Source organism: Megascapheus bottae, chromosome 17 (genome assembly GCF_031878675.1).
Source record: "Megascapheus bottae isolate mThoBot1 chromosome 17, mThoBot2.hap1, whole genome shotgun sequence".
Taxonomy (NCBI): Eukaryota; Metazoa; Chordata; class Mammalia; order Rodentia; family Geomyidae; genus Megascapheus; species Megascapheus bottae.
In genome coordinates this window covers 5,184,765-5,200,357 of record NC_143525.1, presented here as the reverse complement: position 1 = coordinate 5,200,357, position 15,593 = coordinate 5,184,765, and the positions used below count along the sequence as shown (strand labels likewise).

Here is a 15,593-nt window from a genome sequence, read left to right as displayed (position 1 = left end):
CTAGAGCTCTACCACTTGAGCCACAGATCCTTTCAGGCTTTTTTCTATGTATGTGGTACTGAGGAATTGAGCCTGGGCCTTCATGCATGCTAGGCAAGCATTTTACCACTTAGGCCCTCTACAGATTTTCTTATTCTAGCTCTTCCATTATAAAGGGAATCATACAAAATGTGTCCTTTCTGTATGCCTTCTTTCACTCAATATAATGTCTTCAAGACAAGGCATATTCACATTATAGCACATGGCAGAAGTTCATTCCTGTGGTGGCGACACTGGAAGCTCAGATTTCAAGGATTCCGAACTCAGCAAACAGACTCACACTACTCAGTTATTGCTTCTACAAGTTTATGACAGTGAAGAGATACAAGGCAAAATCAGCCAATGGAGAAGGACCTGGGGTGATATTCAAAGGAAAGCCGACATAAACCTTCATAAGTCCTCTCCAGAGGAATCACGGGACAAGTTTATCCCCTAGCAATGGGCTGTGATGTGTGTATAATGTTACCAGTCAGGAAGTTCACTAGCAAGGACCAGTCACATGGGCTTCCCAGACCCAGCATAGTCAATAGACCAGCACATGCCACAGAAAGGCAGCAAGTGTTCAACATAAACTAGAGTTTGCATGCAGTTAAGGCACAGTGAACCACTCTTATCAATTGTGGGGGAGTAGGGGACCCTCCTGAAATCTAGTTATCTAGAATACCAGCATAGGGCCTACTCCACCAGCAGCTGTTCTAAAACTGCTATGATCACTTGTTTCTACACTGTGCCAAAATTGTAGCTTGTCAACAGCTTCCAGGTATGAAACAGTACTACTTAATAATTGTTTTATTTCAACCTTCCTGACTCAAAGCATCCATGTGAACATGCATGGTAAGACTGAGAGCTCGTATTCCAAAAAAGCCAACTAGAAGGAGGGTGAACAGGTCACCAGTTATCCTAGACACAACTTAGGAACTAAAAAGTCATTTTTATTTTACAGCAAATTCCACCATTGCCTCAGGGTGTTCAGCAAAGCCTACACCATCTAAAATGTCTTCACAAATCATTATGGCACAAGCCATGGCAGAGGCAGACAGGGTGGGTGAGAAGTAGCTTTTATTATTTAGAAGCTGATAATGACATTCAATTTCCATTGGGAATCTATCTTTATATAATGAAGTCAGGAAGAGTCTCTCTGAAGACAATAAATAAATCAAATGATTTTACAGTCTTTGAATTGTAGCCCTCAAGAGATCTGCTTGAAAAAAAAAGAAGAAGAAGAAGAAGGAATCAACACACAGAGCCCCAAATGGCCTGATATTTTCTTGGCTGCTTGCTCCTGGATAAGCATAATTCACTGCTTGTCTATGGGAACTCAGACATGGAAAAACAGAAGACGCTGGCACTGTGGGTATTCTGTTCAGATATAAAATAAGGTTCAATTTAGACAACATGATGGCTGAGTTTTTGTTTGATTTTTTTTTCTCCAAAAGAGAAGATAGAGATCTTAGTAAGATAAAGTCTGATTTAAAAATGTTGATTTGTCTCTTAGTGACAGCACAGGTATCTCTTGCTATCTGAATTCTTAACAATAGAAAATAAGAAACAGGATATATTCAGATCAATTTTCAAGGAAATTCCAGAATATCTGAACCTTTGTTTCTTGCTAAGTGAAATGTAAGAACCAAGTAGAATTTGACATACAGGTGACCCTTCAATATCTTTATCTAAGGAAAGCATAAACAAACTTATTTCACATACAGCCAGATTGTAAACCTTGGCTCTGTAGCTCATCTAGGCAAAAAGTCTCAGTTGTACTAGACTCCACAATTGAAGCAAAATATCTATAAACAGTATGTACATGGTGGCTGAGGCTATACTCTAATGAAACTGCCTTTCTAGAAACATATGGTAGAAACCAGGTGTGGTGGCTCACACCTGTAATCCTAGCTACTCAGGAGGCTGAGACTTGAGGATCACGGTTCAAAGCTAGCCTGGACACTAAAGTCCCTGAGACTCTTATCTCCAATTAACCACTAGAAAAGCAGAAGTGGCTCTGTGGTACAAGGGGTAGGGTGATAACCTTGAGCTGAAGAGCCCAGGGACAGTGCCCAGGCCCAGAGTTCAAGTTCCACAACCAACAAAAAGAAAGAAGAAAGAAAGAGAGAGAAAGAGAGGGGGGGGGAGAAAAGAAAGAAAGAAAGAAAGAAAGAAAGAAAGAAAGAAAGAAAGAAAGAAAGAAAGAAAAGAAAAGAAAAGAAAAGGAAAAGAAAAGAGAAAAGAAAGAGAGTAGGTTAGGGCTGGTCCCATATGCATTAAGAGTTCATTCTGGTATAAGGTAAGAGCATTTATGATATAAATCTTCATGTAACAAAATGAGAAAATTGTGAGTTATATATATGAGTTTATACAAATTAGGATAAGGATTTTTAATGTCTTTAAAAAGTGTCATTTGTAAACCATGTGCTTATGGCTCATGCCTGTAACCCAAGCTACTCAGGAGGCTGAGATCTGAGGAACACGGTTCAAAGCCAGCCCAGACATGAAAATCCATGAGACTCTTATTTCCAATTAACCACCAGAAAACTGAAAGTGGCACTGTGGCTCAAGTGGTAGAGTGCTAGCCTTGAGCTGAAGAGCTCAGGGACAGTACCCAGGCCCAGAGTTCAAGCCTCATGACCAACCAAAAACAACCACAAAAAAAAAGTCATTTGTCAATAACATTTAGTGGTAAAACATTTACAATGTTTATCAATCTTGTACGCTTACATTTTAATTATAAGAGATGTGATTTAAAAAAGAAACATTAGCTTGTTAACTGTCACTTGGCATTGAAGTAAGATAACAGAACTATGGACAGAACCCAACCTGACAGGATCTTATCCTACCACTTGAATTGTAATTCCAGAAGAGCTGGCATCCCTTAAGGATTGTTTTTCTACTTTGAATTCTTTCTCAGAAAAAAACCTGGTTTAATTATTGACTGTAATGGATCTTTATGGTCTTTTCCCTCAGACTTTCCACTCTCAAATTATATGTCACAATCTAACACTCAATATGAAGAATATACTTGAGTTACGAGTAACAATAAAATTGATTCTTGAGAATCTCATCTCCCCAAAGAAAAACTAGATTACCAGTACCTTGTCTCTCTTTGTCTTTATTGCTCATTTCTATTAAAAAAACAATTATATTATTAAGGCGTTGTACAGAGGACTAAGTGAGGTAATGAGTACATTTCTTCTTCTTGGACAAAATCATACCTTCCTTTACTTTTTCCATTATTTTTCAAATTCAAATGCTCACACATTTTTGAAAGTTGATTCAATAAAATACAACTTAAGTTGTAAGTTGCTCTCCTATTTACCTTCATCCACCCTCTTTTTACCCCCTCATAATCTTTTTTTGAGCTTTTGAACAGTTTTATTTTTCTGTTTTCATTTTAATTAGAGCATTTAATATATTATGATTTGTGTGTGTGTGTGTGTGTGTGTGTGTGTGTGTGTATGTATGTAAGAGCAGTCAAACAATATAAAACATGTTCTTTTCCTACTTGTGTTATAGACTATTCCTAATGCCTCTGAAGCCCTGATGGTCTTCAGTTTAACCACCACCTCTGTCTTGTCCAGCACTTGAAGTCAGTCAATATTCTTATACCCATTTGCAAAGAACAGGGCATCTAGGTCTCTCAAGATCCACAATTTCATTTATGCTTATCTTTGGTGAACTTCAGCAGAAAGAAAGTGAAGGAATGGGGTTGAGGTTTGCTCAGTAAGCTCAGATTATAGGGAAAGTTATTTTGTTTTTGAAAAGGGAGAAAAAGGGGTCTCAGGTAGCCAAAGTGAGTGCAGAGGAAGCCTGATTTATTCAGAATATGGCTTCCTTGTTTTGAGCTTTCTTGCTTGATACATCCAGAATGAATCACTAATCCCAGGAAAGACTTCTTGAGTAAATCCAATCTTGATTCATGGAAGGTGGTCTCTGTGATTGGTAGATGCTCACATTGGATTCTCCATAGCCACCTTTGGGAACAATGACTATAGGCCCCATACCTCTTCTTGGACTGCATTCCAAGGCCCATTTCTTTCTATTTCCACCCTTTTGGAAGGGAATTTCTTTAAAAATGTTCCTCTGACTCCATTTCTTTTATGTAAAGGCATTCACAAAAGTGTTGTGAGGACTAAATGAAAAAAATGTATGTAAAGCATTCTTCCTGTCATATGTTTATTGAATAAATGAGTGATTTACTGGATACTGTCTGTGTAGGTACTCTGCAAATGCTTTATGAACCTTATCATGCAAATCCTGTAAGATAGATTTAAAAGGACTCAGATATGCTATTTGCAAGGGCAGAAAGTAAGAAAATGGCTCAGCTTGTATTTGCACACTGCTTTGTATGGTGCCCGAGTTTCTGTTTTGGCTTATTGTTCTAAACGCTGAGAAATCTGGTGCATAGCCATGGTGCTAGCACCCATTCTGCCTTACCAAGTTCTGGGATGTATAATGTGCTGTCAATCTGTGGGAAGCTCTCTTGGATGCTCTGATGTGCTCATACCTATATAACACTAAGGGAGACCTGACTTTCTCCACGGACCTTGGCCAAATTGCTACTAGTAAACCCCATCATGTAAAGTAACTTCATCCAGATAATTCACATACAATCTGGAATTTTCCTTCCAGAGGCTTTCATGGCACCTGTGGCCTCAGGAAGTCATCACTGGAGGAAGGGAGGTACAAGTTGAGAAACTTGGGAAGAATTGGTCAGTATAAGACCAGAATAAGGCCAACCATGGAAAGGAAACAAATAGAATATACTTAAGTCATATTCTACTTCCAGCTTTTAGTTAATTGGTGATGAGAGTCTCATGGACTATTTCCTTTTGCCTGGGCTTGCTTCAAACTATGATCCTCAAATCTCGGTCTCCTCAGTAGCTGTCAGTGGGTGACAGGTGGAAGTTGAATTTTTTTCCATAGATTTTTTTATTGTAATTAATAGAAGGGTTACATGATATTTGCCAGATAGATGGTGCATTAATTCCCATACATTGATACCCTTTCACATGTCTTGGTCCCCATTTCCCTCTCCACCCCCACCCCTCATCTTGTTTTCCCCCGTTCCCTATCCAATTTCAGATAACCAAATGCAAGTATATCTGATATATCAGGTAACAAAGTGAGATAGTGTAACAATATGAGATAACCAAGGGACAGCAAAAGTGATGAGAGATAACATAGTACCTTAAGAACAACAATCATTCATTATATGGCTTATGTTTACATCATATTTTAAATGACAAGTTTAACAAACAAGTGTTCAAGGAGGGAATCTCTAATTACAATCTCTGGGACTTAGTATTTAGAACTTTTTACCCCCTCATAATCTTTTGTAACTGCATTTATTATTTACTGTTTTAAATAAACAGCTTTATTGAAATACAAGACAGAGTCCATGAAGTCTGTCCCTCTAAAACGTGCTTCTCAGTAGTTTTTAGGCCATTCACAAAATTGTGCAACTATCACCACTAACTACAACCAGGACACGTTCTTCAGGAAGCAGAAGCCTGGCCCCCATTTTAACATCCACTCATTCTCCCTTCCTCCACCCTCTGCAACCACTAATTCACTTCTTTCTCTACAGATCTGCCTAATCTGGATATGTCATACCAATGGAATCATACAGTAAGTGACCTTTTATGTCTGGCTTCTTTACTTTAAAGAGACAGCAGTTTAGGAATTGGGGGGTGAGGAGGCCTTGTTCATGATTTTAAAGAAACACCGTAACTTATTTGAGGTAGTACTATATTAAGTTTAAGGAACTACAGCAAAAAGTAGTTGTGGGCTGTGCTTCCAAAAAGATACTGAAAACTCTGGGAAGGCAGGATTTCTGCTTCATTCCCTTGGAAACAAATAAGAATGCTATAGGAGGTAAGCCTAGGAGTTCACAACTTAGAAGTAAGCACTTTCCAGATGGTACAAGACAAAGGCCAGGTTACTATTTCTATTTTGGAATTGAACTCCTGCCCAGAAGCCTTAAACCCCTTTTCTACCAGAAGTTGTAAACCATAATGTAAACATTCAACTCTACAATCTCAACTTTATCCACTTCATACCACCTGCCTTCATTCTACCTCTTCAACAGCTTCTAGCTTTTTTATGCTCAAATTCTCTTCATGGCTCATCAGCTTTGGGTTCCTTTCACCCCACTTCCATGGGGCTGGCTCTTCTTCTCACTCTAGTTACTTCCTCAGATGGGTCTTCCTAATCCAGAGTTCATCCCGGCTGGGGGCTAATCCCAGCGACCTGGGTGTGATCAGCACACACTCTACCGCTGAGTTACACTCCCAGCTTCTGGTTGCTCTTCCCACATCCTTAACAAGACTCTCTATTGAGGTACTCAATCTCAGTGCTTATGAACAGAATGCTAGTCCTTCAAACTTTCAGTTTTAGTCAAAATTAACAGATAAAATGGGAACCACATTCATGTGTGAAGTTATGCTTTGGGAAGAACTCATCTTGTTGACTATGAAGTTTTACTGCTAAATCACCTTGTTTAAATAGTTTTATTAACAATATGAAAGAGAATGTTAGAGGATATATACCAAGGTCTCCAAAGGCACTTAAAAACACAAGTAGGCAAAGGTTTTACATGATTTAAACTTGTGGAGCACTGGTTACTCATCATATATCTCAGTGATTCTACTCAGAATTTCCTGGTAGTAAGTCACTCTTAGAGCTATTCAACCATTTTCTCAATTTTTTTTTTTTTTTTGGTGGGTCATGGGGCCTGGGCGCTGTCCCTGAGCTCTTCAGCTCAAGGCTACCACCCTACCCTTGAGCTAAGTCCCACTTCCCATTTTCTAGAGGTTAATTGGAGATAAGAGTCTCAGGTCCAAGCCCAGGCTGCCTTTGAACCTTGATCCTCAGATTTCAGCCTCCTGAGTAGCTAGGATTACAGGTGTGAGCCACCGTGCCTGGCTTCAATCTCTTTGTTTTAAAGATGCAGCATAATAGGGCCAGGAGTGTAGCCTAGTGGTAGAGTGCTTGCCTAGCATGCACAAAGCCCTAGGTTCAATTCCTGGGTACCACATACTCAGAAAAAGCCAGAAGTGGCGCTCTGACCCAAAGTGGCAGAGCAGTAGCCGTGAGCAAAAGTGTCCAAGGACAGTGCCCAGGCCCTGAGCTCAAGCTCCAGGACTGCCAAAAAAAAAAAAAAAAAAATGCAGCATACTGTGATAACAAAGCTTGTAAGACAGGTTTGCTCTAGGAAATCATTTATGTGATAATACACAGAATGTAAGACGATGAATGGCAAATGAACTAGGGAGTTTTGAGATAAATAGCTCATTATCACACAGCTACATTTATATGTAACATATGCCAGGTTTAGATTTTTCTTGTTTATTGGAAAGTTTTAGGATCCTGAGGCTTGGCTGTAGCATTCTGGAAACACCAATGCCTCTGGTAAACCTAGGTCCAGCTATGAGCCCCATCCTTACAGGTTATCTGTGAGCTGACTGGTACAGGCTAGCATTCTATATCAGTGCTAAGGTACTGCCAATATCTATGGAATGTCATGGCATCTCTCTTTGCTTATGGGATGTGCAACTGCAGGGTTAGTGCTGCACATCCCACTGTTCTGTGGCCTTCAGACCCTAGCAAAGGGGTCAGCTTGCTTTGCCTTCTGCTTTTCCTTAGCTAAAACAACTTGATCTGGAATACTCTTTAAGGAGTGTGTAAAATTCACTCTAAATCTATGTTTTCAACATTCTAAATCTAAGTACAAGACACAACTGCTCTAAAAACCTAGAATCTGAGACTAGTTATAACTCAGTGGTACAGTATTTGCCTTGTAAGGCCATGGGTTTCATTTGTAGCATATTAAAAAAAAAAAGCCAGGTGCAGTAACTCACGCCTGTAATCCTAGCTACTCAGGAGGCTGAGATCTGAGGATCGAGGTTCAAAGTCAGCCCTGGCGCAACAGAACCTGATATTCTTATCTCCAATTAACCTCTAGAAAATGGGAAGTGGGACTTAGCTCAAGGGTAGAGTGGTAGCCTAGAGCTGAAGAGCTCAGGGACAAGGCCCAGGCTCGGGGACAGAACAGTAGCCCTGAGCTAGAGAGCTCAGGAACAGTGCCCAGGCCCAGATCAAGCCCCATGACCCAGCAAAAAAAAAAAAAATGGGGAACCAATCTAAGCAACAATTTAAAACAACAATTTTAAAAAGCTATAGAGTCCATTACTTAGCACATTTAAAAGTTTTAAAGGGGGAAAAACCAAGATGGGGAGGTGGGGGGCAGGGTAATGGGGACCAAGACATGTGAAAGGGTATCAATGTATGTGAATTAATGCACCTTCTATCTGGCAAATATCATATAACCCTTTTATTAATTACAGTAAAAAATATTAAAAAAAGTTTTAGAGACCCCTGGTTCATGTATTTAATAATAAAAAACAAAAGTAGTATTGTAACCAAATATTCAAAGAGCTTTCATTAAAGTTATTGCATTACTTTTGTTCTGTAGTATAGTCAAATATCACAAAGTAACAAATTTAGAACTGTTTATCATCTCAAGGTCAAAGATCCTGGGTACCATTTAGGGTATGTTCTGGCTTGAACATGGGTTAGAAGCAGAGTCCTTGAATTCCTATGTCAGTGGCCTTTAGAAGTGGGGTCTTGGAGAGGCATTTAGGGTTAAATAAAGCCATGATGGTGGGGCCCCTAAGAAGCCAGTATTGGACGAATAAGAAAAGGTAGAGGGACCCAAGCCAGTACATTCACTCTGCTTACCCTGTGACACACTCTGTCAAGCTATGATGTAGCAGAAGGCCCTCACCAGATGTAGCACCATCCTCTGGGGCTTTCCAGCTCCAGCATAGTAAACTAAATTAACTTCTATTTATTAGTCACTTAACCATTAGTCTGTTACAGCAACAGAAAATGGACTGAAACAGCTTCTGATAAGGCTTACACCAGGGTATCAAATGAGTGCCTTCCTCGCCTAGAGGCTCTTGGTAAGAACTGCTTCTTTCTTCATTGAGGTTATTGACACATTCCTGTGGTCATAAAATCAAGGTTCCCATTGGCTTGCTACCTACTGGCCATTGGTCTAGCCTTAGCTCTTGGAAATAGCTTTTGGGTCCATGTGGTTTCCTCCATCTTCAATCCTCCCCATCACCGCAGGTTCTGACTTCCAGTCTTTAACCTTTTCTTCTGCCACCACCAGAGAAAAAAATGCTATTTAAATCCCTCATATGATTTTCAGGCCCTATCAGGTCACCTTTCTACCATCGAGTCAGTTAATTAATAACCTAAATTGCACGAATAAAATACCCTTTATGATAAAATACAACATCATAATGGGATTAACACATGGGTATAGAAATCATGGGAGTATTTTAGCATGCCCACCCAGCATGGTTCTCAATACAGATTACACATCAGTGCCATGCAGAGAACTTTAAGAGCTTTTTTTTAAAAAAAAAATTCTAATGTCAGTAGTAACCTATTTATACAACTACTTAATAATAACAGTGAAAAAAATTAAATACCAATGTTTACGATTTTATCACTAGAACTAAAGATTTAAGATTTCATGGGGAAGATCCTGGCATCAACATTAAACAAAAGCAAAAACCCTACTGCTATGATCTTGAATATTTCTGTATCTTCTTTCTCCCTAGATTGTTTTGATGAAACTTAAATCATCATTGTGATGATTTGAGGAAGTGAGCCTTTTGAAAGTAGTTGGGTCCTCTGATAGGATTGGTTTCCTTATAAAAGAGGCCCCAAACTGCCTTACGCCTTATACCATGCAATGACACAGGCAAAGGCATTACCTATGAACTAGGAAATGGGCCTTCCCCAGCCACCAACCTGCCTTTATCTTGGACTTTCCAGCGCCCAGACCTGTGAGCAATATTTTTCAGCAGTTTGCAAAGCACTCAGACTGTGATGTTTTGTTGTAATAGTCCACAAGAGCTAAGACAGGTTTCAGAGATTCTAATGTGTGAGCAGCACAGACAAGCCTAAGAGCTTCAATCTGTACCTCAAGTAGCAAGAATCTATATGCTACAACAGGGCTGGGGAATATCTGTCCCATAGGCTATATAAGGCCTATGAAATAATTCCATACTTTATGTGACAGACAGTGCTTCTTTCAAGCTTCTCATTGGTTGTTCATGGCCCTATGCTTATACTGGTAACAGCTCTCAAAAGCACTTGGTACTAAAAGGCTCCCCATTCCAGCTATAAAAGAAATAGAACCCAATGGAAACATAGATGACCTGAAGAAGAGAAGACCATCATTGGACTATTATCAACTCAGTTTTTTGCGTTTTAATTTAGGTTTTTTTTTTTTTTTTGCCAGTCCTGGTGCTTGAACTAAGGGCCTAAGCGTTGTCCGTGGGCTTCCTCAAGGCTAGAGCTCTACCATTTCCAGCTTTTTCTATTTATGAAGTACTGAAGAATCAAACTTAGGTTTTCATGCATGCTAAGAAAGCACTCTACCACTAAGCCAAACTTCCAGTCCCCACTGGACTATTATGTATAATAAGTAAACATCTAAATCTAAGAGAGGAGCCACAGAATTCTATGTTACCCAATCATCTCAGTATTCCTACTCAGTCAGATTTCTATATACAGTGAATGGATGTAACTGGAGGACATCATATTGAGTACAATAAGGCAAGCTCAAAAATCAAAATACTGTATATTTTCACTCATATATAGAAACTAGATCTAAAGGATTGTATGCATGGATAAAGACAGAATATGAAACTAAATAAGAGACTACTTAGGAAGAGATATTGCTACCAATATAGCAGCTTGAATAATATCCATTTTAGTAGCTTATATGGTTATTTTGTTGTTGTTGTTTTGTTTTGTTGCCAGTCCTGGGGCTTGAACTCAGGGGCCAAGCTCTGTCCTTGGACACTTTTTGCTCAAGGCTAGTGTCTGCCACTTGAGTCACAGCACCACTTCTGGCTTTTTCTGAGTATGTGGTATCAGGGCTTCATGCCTGCTAGACAAGTACTCTATCACTAAGCTACACTCCTGGCTCTAGTAACTTATAGTTCTGTAGGTCAGAAGTCCTTGTGATCCAGGCAGGTTCTCTGTCCTGTGTCATGGTGTCAATCAGCTAGTTGGGCTCTCAGTTGGAAGATCTAGGAAAGAATTGCTCTCAAGGTCCGTCAGGGTGTAAAGAGATTTCATCCTTTTTAAATTACCCTATTACCTGAATCACAAGCGTCCACCACAGTCCAGGACATGGTATGGTTCTGCTAACAGTCAAAGTTCCACATATACAATGTGGAACAGTTGTAGTTCTTTTAGGTGATAGAAGACTTGAGTAAATTAGTGTGAATTTTATGACTTGAGAAAATTAGTGTGAATTTTATGCATTCATCAGAAGGTTTTTCAGGTCAAGGTCCTTCTGCAAAAGGAAGGAAAAAGACAAAGCCAACTGATTTTCTCAGCCCAGCTGAGGGTCAGTCTGAGGGCTCCAGAACAATGGGCTTTGTAACATCAGCAGCTGTTGACTTCACAAGTACAGAGCACACTAGGTAGCATTTTGTGGGTATTGGTAAGACCTTAGCTCTTAAGACATTTTAATGCTACAAAGTCCCTATTTTGTGCTGGTGGTCAGTCAAGGACTCTCCTCAGCTCCTTCTCACAGTGAAACCTCCAGCTTTGAACCTAAACTGTGTCTAAAACTTCAATATCAGCCAGGTGCAGTGGCTTCCACCTATAATCCTAGCCACTTAGGAGGATGAGATCCGAGGACTGAGGTTTAAAGCCAGCCTGGGCACTAAAGACTGTGAGACTCTTACTGCCAATTAATCATTAGAAAACAGAAAGTAGGGCTGTGTCTCAAGGGGTAGGGTGATAGTCTTGAGCTGAAGAGCTCTGGGACAGTGCCCAGTCCCAGAGTTCAAGCCTCATCACTGACAAAAATTTAAAAAAAACCAAAAAACACCTTTTCAATCTCTGCTTCTTCCATGAGCCAGAGAAAGCTCACAGTGTTTAAGCAGCTTCTGTAACCTAACCTAGACCTCTTTTGATATAAAAAGAGAGAAATACTATGCAAAAATGGGGATTCTGTCATGGACCATTCCCATGTTTTCATCATGGCCCCTGCTTAGGAGATCACTGGGAGAGGAACTCACAACCAATCTAGCAGCTCAGTTGAGTGTGACGCTCCTTCTGCCCATCCTTTGACGCAGACTGCTTCAGCCCTACTCCTGACCACCTGAGTGGCTACTAGAATTTGTACTGACTTTCTATACTGGCTCTTCACATTCTTTTAAAATTGTACAGCCTCTTTACTCCCTTTCACCATTTTTGTGACCTATATAAAATTGTGTAAAGTGTGATATATGATCTCTGTATAGATACTAGTAGTTAAGACTGAAATTGAATAAAGAGTTATAATCGCCATGCTCATGAGAGATCAGTATTTCTTTGAGAAGTAAAGCTGTCAAGACAAAACAGACATAACCAGGGACTCTGGCATTTAGGGAAGAAACCAGTGTGACTTGTCTACCTTAATGCCATAACTTTCTCTACAGAATAAACAAAAAAGTAAGTTATTTTAAGTCAATATGTGCAAGGCTAGTGGTCTCCAAAAATATATTAGACATCTGGCTGTGCACAGTGGCTCATGTTTGTAATCCTAACTACTCAGGAGGCTGAGATCTGAGGATCTTGGCTCAATGCCACCCTGGGCACTAAAGTCCATGAGACTCTTATCTCCAATTAACCACTATAAAACCAGAAGTGGTGGTGTGGTTCAATAGGTAGGGTGGTAGCCTTGAGCTGAAGAACTCAGGGAGAGTACATAGGCCCAGAGTTCAAGCCCCACAACTGACCAAAAAAACAAAAAACAAAAAAAAAGTATTAGACATCTGAACTTATTTTGGTTTCCTAATTCTGAGAGAACAAGATTGTGAGATGCCTTATACAAACTAGAATAGACAAACAGCAATTGTGAAAAGTAAAGCAAACAGATGATCTCTAAAGCTACAAACATCTACAACAAATTAAAAATACACTTCAGGCAAAATAAGTTGTGAGTTTCATTAAATGTAAGAATAAATCCAAGACATCCCTAAAAACAAAAAAAATCTGCTTCCAAAGGGAATATCCTCACCACTATGACTCGAAATATCTTACCTGTCTCCTCCCTGTTACCTAATTATAACAATGTCACTTCACAAATTAAAGGGGCTTTCTGAAATTTTAAACTCTTGGACCCATTTCATCTTTTTTTTCTTCTTCAGTATTGGGATTTAAACTCAAGACTTTTTGCTCAGGGAGCTAAGAATTTGGCCTAGTGGTAGAGTGCTTGCCTGGCATGCATGAAGACCCAGGTCGCTTTCTTGGTACCACACACAGAGAAAAAGCTAGAGCATAGCTCTAGCCTTGAGAAAGCCAAAGGACAGTGCTCAGGCCTTGAGTTCAAGCCCCAGGGCTGGTAAAAAGAAAATTTTTTTGTTTTTGCTCAAGGCTCTGCTACTTAAGCCACAGCTCCACTTCTGGCATTTTGTTGGCTAATAGTCTCAAAGCTTTCCTGCTAGGACTGGTTTCTAACTCAATCATCAGAGTACAGACTTAGAAGTAACTAGGATTATAAATTTGGACATTAGGCTACTTTTTAGTTAGTATCTTGCTTTTTTTTTTATCTATCATGGACCCATTTCTACAGGGGACAAATAACAGCATCCAAACATCAGTGATTACCTCACAGCTCAGCCATAGTCAAGGCTTTGTTGCTCACAGACTGTTCTTGAAACTATTTTCTTCAATTTTCCACAACCACTTCTGTTTCTTTGATGCTAAAACCTCCTATAATCAGCTTTTTCTCTTAACATTTTTGCTTTACATGTCCTTACTATGGTGGACAAGCTGAGAAATGACACTATTGTGGGAACTTCTGTTTGGGTGACAGTTTGATCCTTAATATGGGGTTGTTGTAGGGTATGCAGGGTCACTAAAAGGAAAAAGAAAATTCCAGAAACACATATGTCCTCAAGGGAGCTTCTGTTATTGGTTATGAACATTACAAGCTATTTTTTTCTCTTTTTTGACATAAGATGAGAAGATAATGCTGAAGTTACCAAATATAAGAGACTTAAATTCTTAGACTGATTTAGATATTAGATGGTTACTATGACAAAGAATCCTAGTCTGCCTTCCAGCTGTCTTAGTTGGATCTTTGCTAAGCCCTAATTTCTTTTTTTTTAATTTTTCCTTTTGCAAACTTCAAAAATTTAAATTGTTGTTATAAAGGTGATGTACAGAGGAGCCCTAGCTTCTTGATACCTTTTATCTTTCTCTGACCCTGTTACCTTCAAGAGTTTGAGTTTAGGAAGGATGTGCTATTGTGCCATAGCATGATGAGGTATATGTATGGGAAGGCTAAATATGAGTAGAGTTGGCAATTAGGAGTTGGCAACTTAAAATAGGGCAACTGTATAACATGAATTGTAGAATGAGAAAGTTTCTAGAAGAAGAAATAAGGCAATATCTTCATGACCTGGGATAAACAATGATTCTTAAACAGGATATGGTATTTAGGGAAGAGTGAGGTGCTGTGGTTAGAAGGTCATATGAAAGGTTTGGGGGAATTGGCAATACTCTGTTTCTAGATGAGATTTGCAACTGTGTAGATTTTCATTTAATAGTAACTCATAAAACTTTAATTTAGGGTCGGAAGTGTGGCCTAATGGTAGAATGCTTGCCTAGCACGCATGAAGCCCTGGGTTTGATTCCTCAGTACCACATAAACAGAAAAAGCCGGAAGTGGTACTGTGGCTCAAGTGGTAGAGCACTAGCCTTGAGCAAAAGAAGCTTAGGAACAGTGCCCAGGCCCTGAGCTGAAGCTTAGACTGGCAAAGGAAGGAAGGAAGGAAGGAAGGAAGGAAGGAAGGAAGGAAGGAAGGAAGGAAGGAAGGAAGGAAGGAAGGAAGGAAGGAAGAAAGGAAGGAAGGAAGGAGCAAAGAACACTTTATAGTTCATGTACTTCAATCTTTGTGTATGACATTTCACAATAAAAACATTTAAACTACCCTAGCAAACCAAAACTCGTACAAAAAACAAACAGCTCCTTAAGGCATGGAAAGAAACTCTGGGGAAGCCAAGCTCTTGGGGCTTTTATCTGAGTAAGGAAAAGGTGCCCTTCTTGGTAGGATGTCTTAGTACAGGCTGTGCCTGTGGGTGGAATTGGGCATAGTGCTTGTGTAGCTTCCATTCAGTAGGCAATGTGGCTCTGCACTTAGGAATAAGGGTTATGGGATAGGCTGCAGACTGATTTTCAGTTCGACTTGTCTCTCACCTGGGGGTCTTTAAGCAGTGCAAAATATACCCTCCTTACAACCTTGCCTAGGAAAGTAGAAAGATGACCACATGTTCATACATGGAACATGTTCTGATACAGAACTATGGCTGCCCAGCTGGCTCAGTTAGCCCTTACCGCATAACCTTCTGTCTTCTTCTGACACCATTTCAGTAGGGCATTGCGCTTGGAGCCACCATATTCCCGGGCCAAGGCTGCCAGAGGGTCTCTTCTTTCCACACTGGTTAGAAAAAAAAATAATGTATATAGATAAAGA

General features: G+C 39.7%; 1 protein-coding gene across 3 annotated transcripts in view; it reads right to left on the bottom strand.

Moving 5' to 3' along the window:
- Specc1 (sperm antigen with calponin homology and coiled-coil domains 1) overlaps positions 1 to 15,593 on the bottom strand; it is a 243,978-nt gene that overhangs the window by 41,164 nt on the left and 187,221 nt on the right. For all 3 annotated transcript variants that reach the window (XM_090349468.1, XM_090349469.1, XM_090349470.1), the window contains one exon: positions 15,455 to 15,557. In XM_090349468.1, coding sequence (XP_090205594.1) covers positions 15,455 to 15,557 — 103 coding nt within the window. The remainder of the gene's footprint in view (positions 1 to 15,454; positions 15,558 to 15,593) is intronic.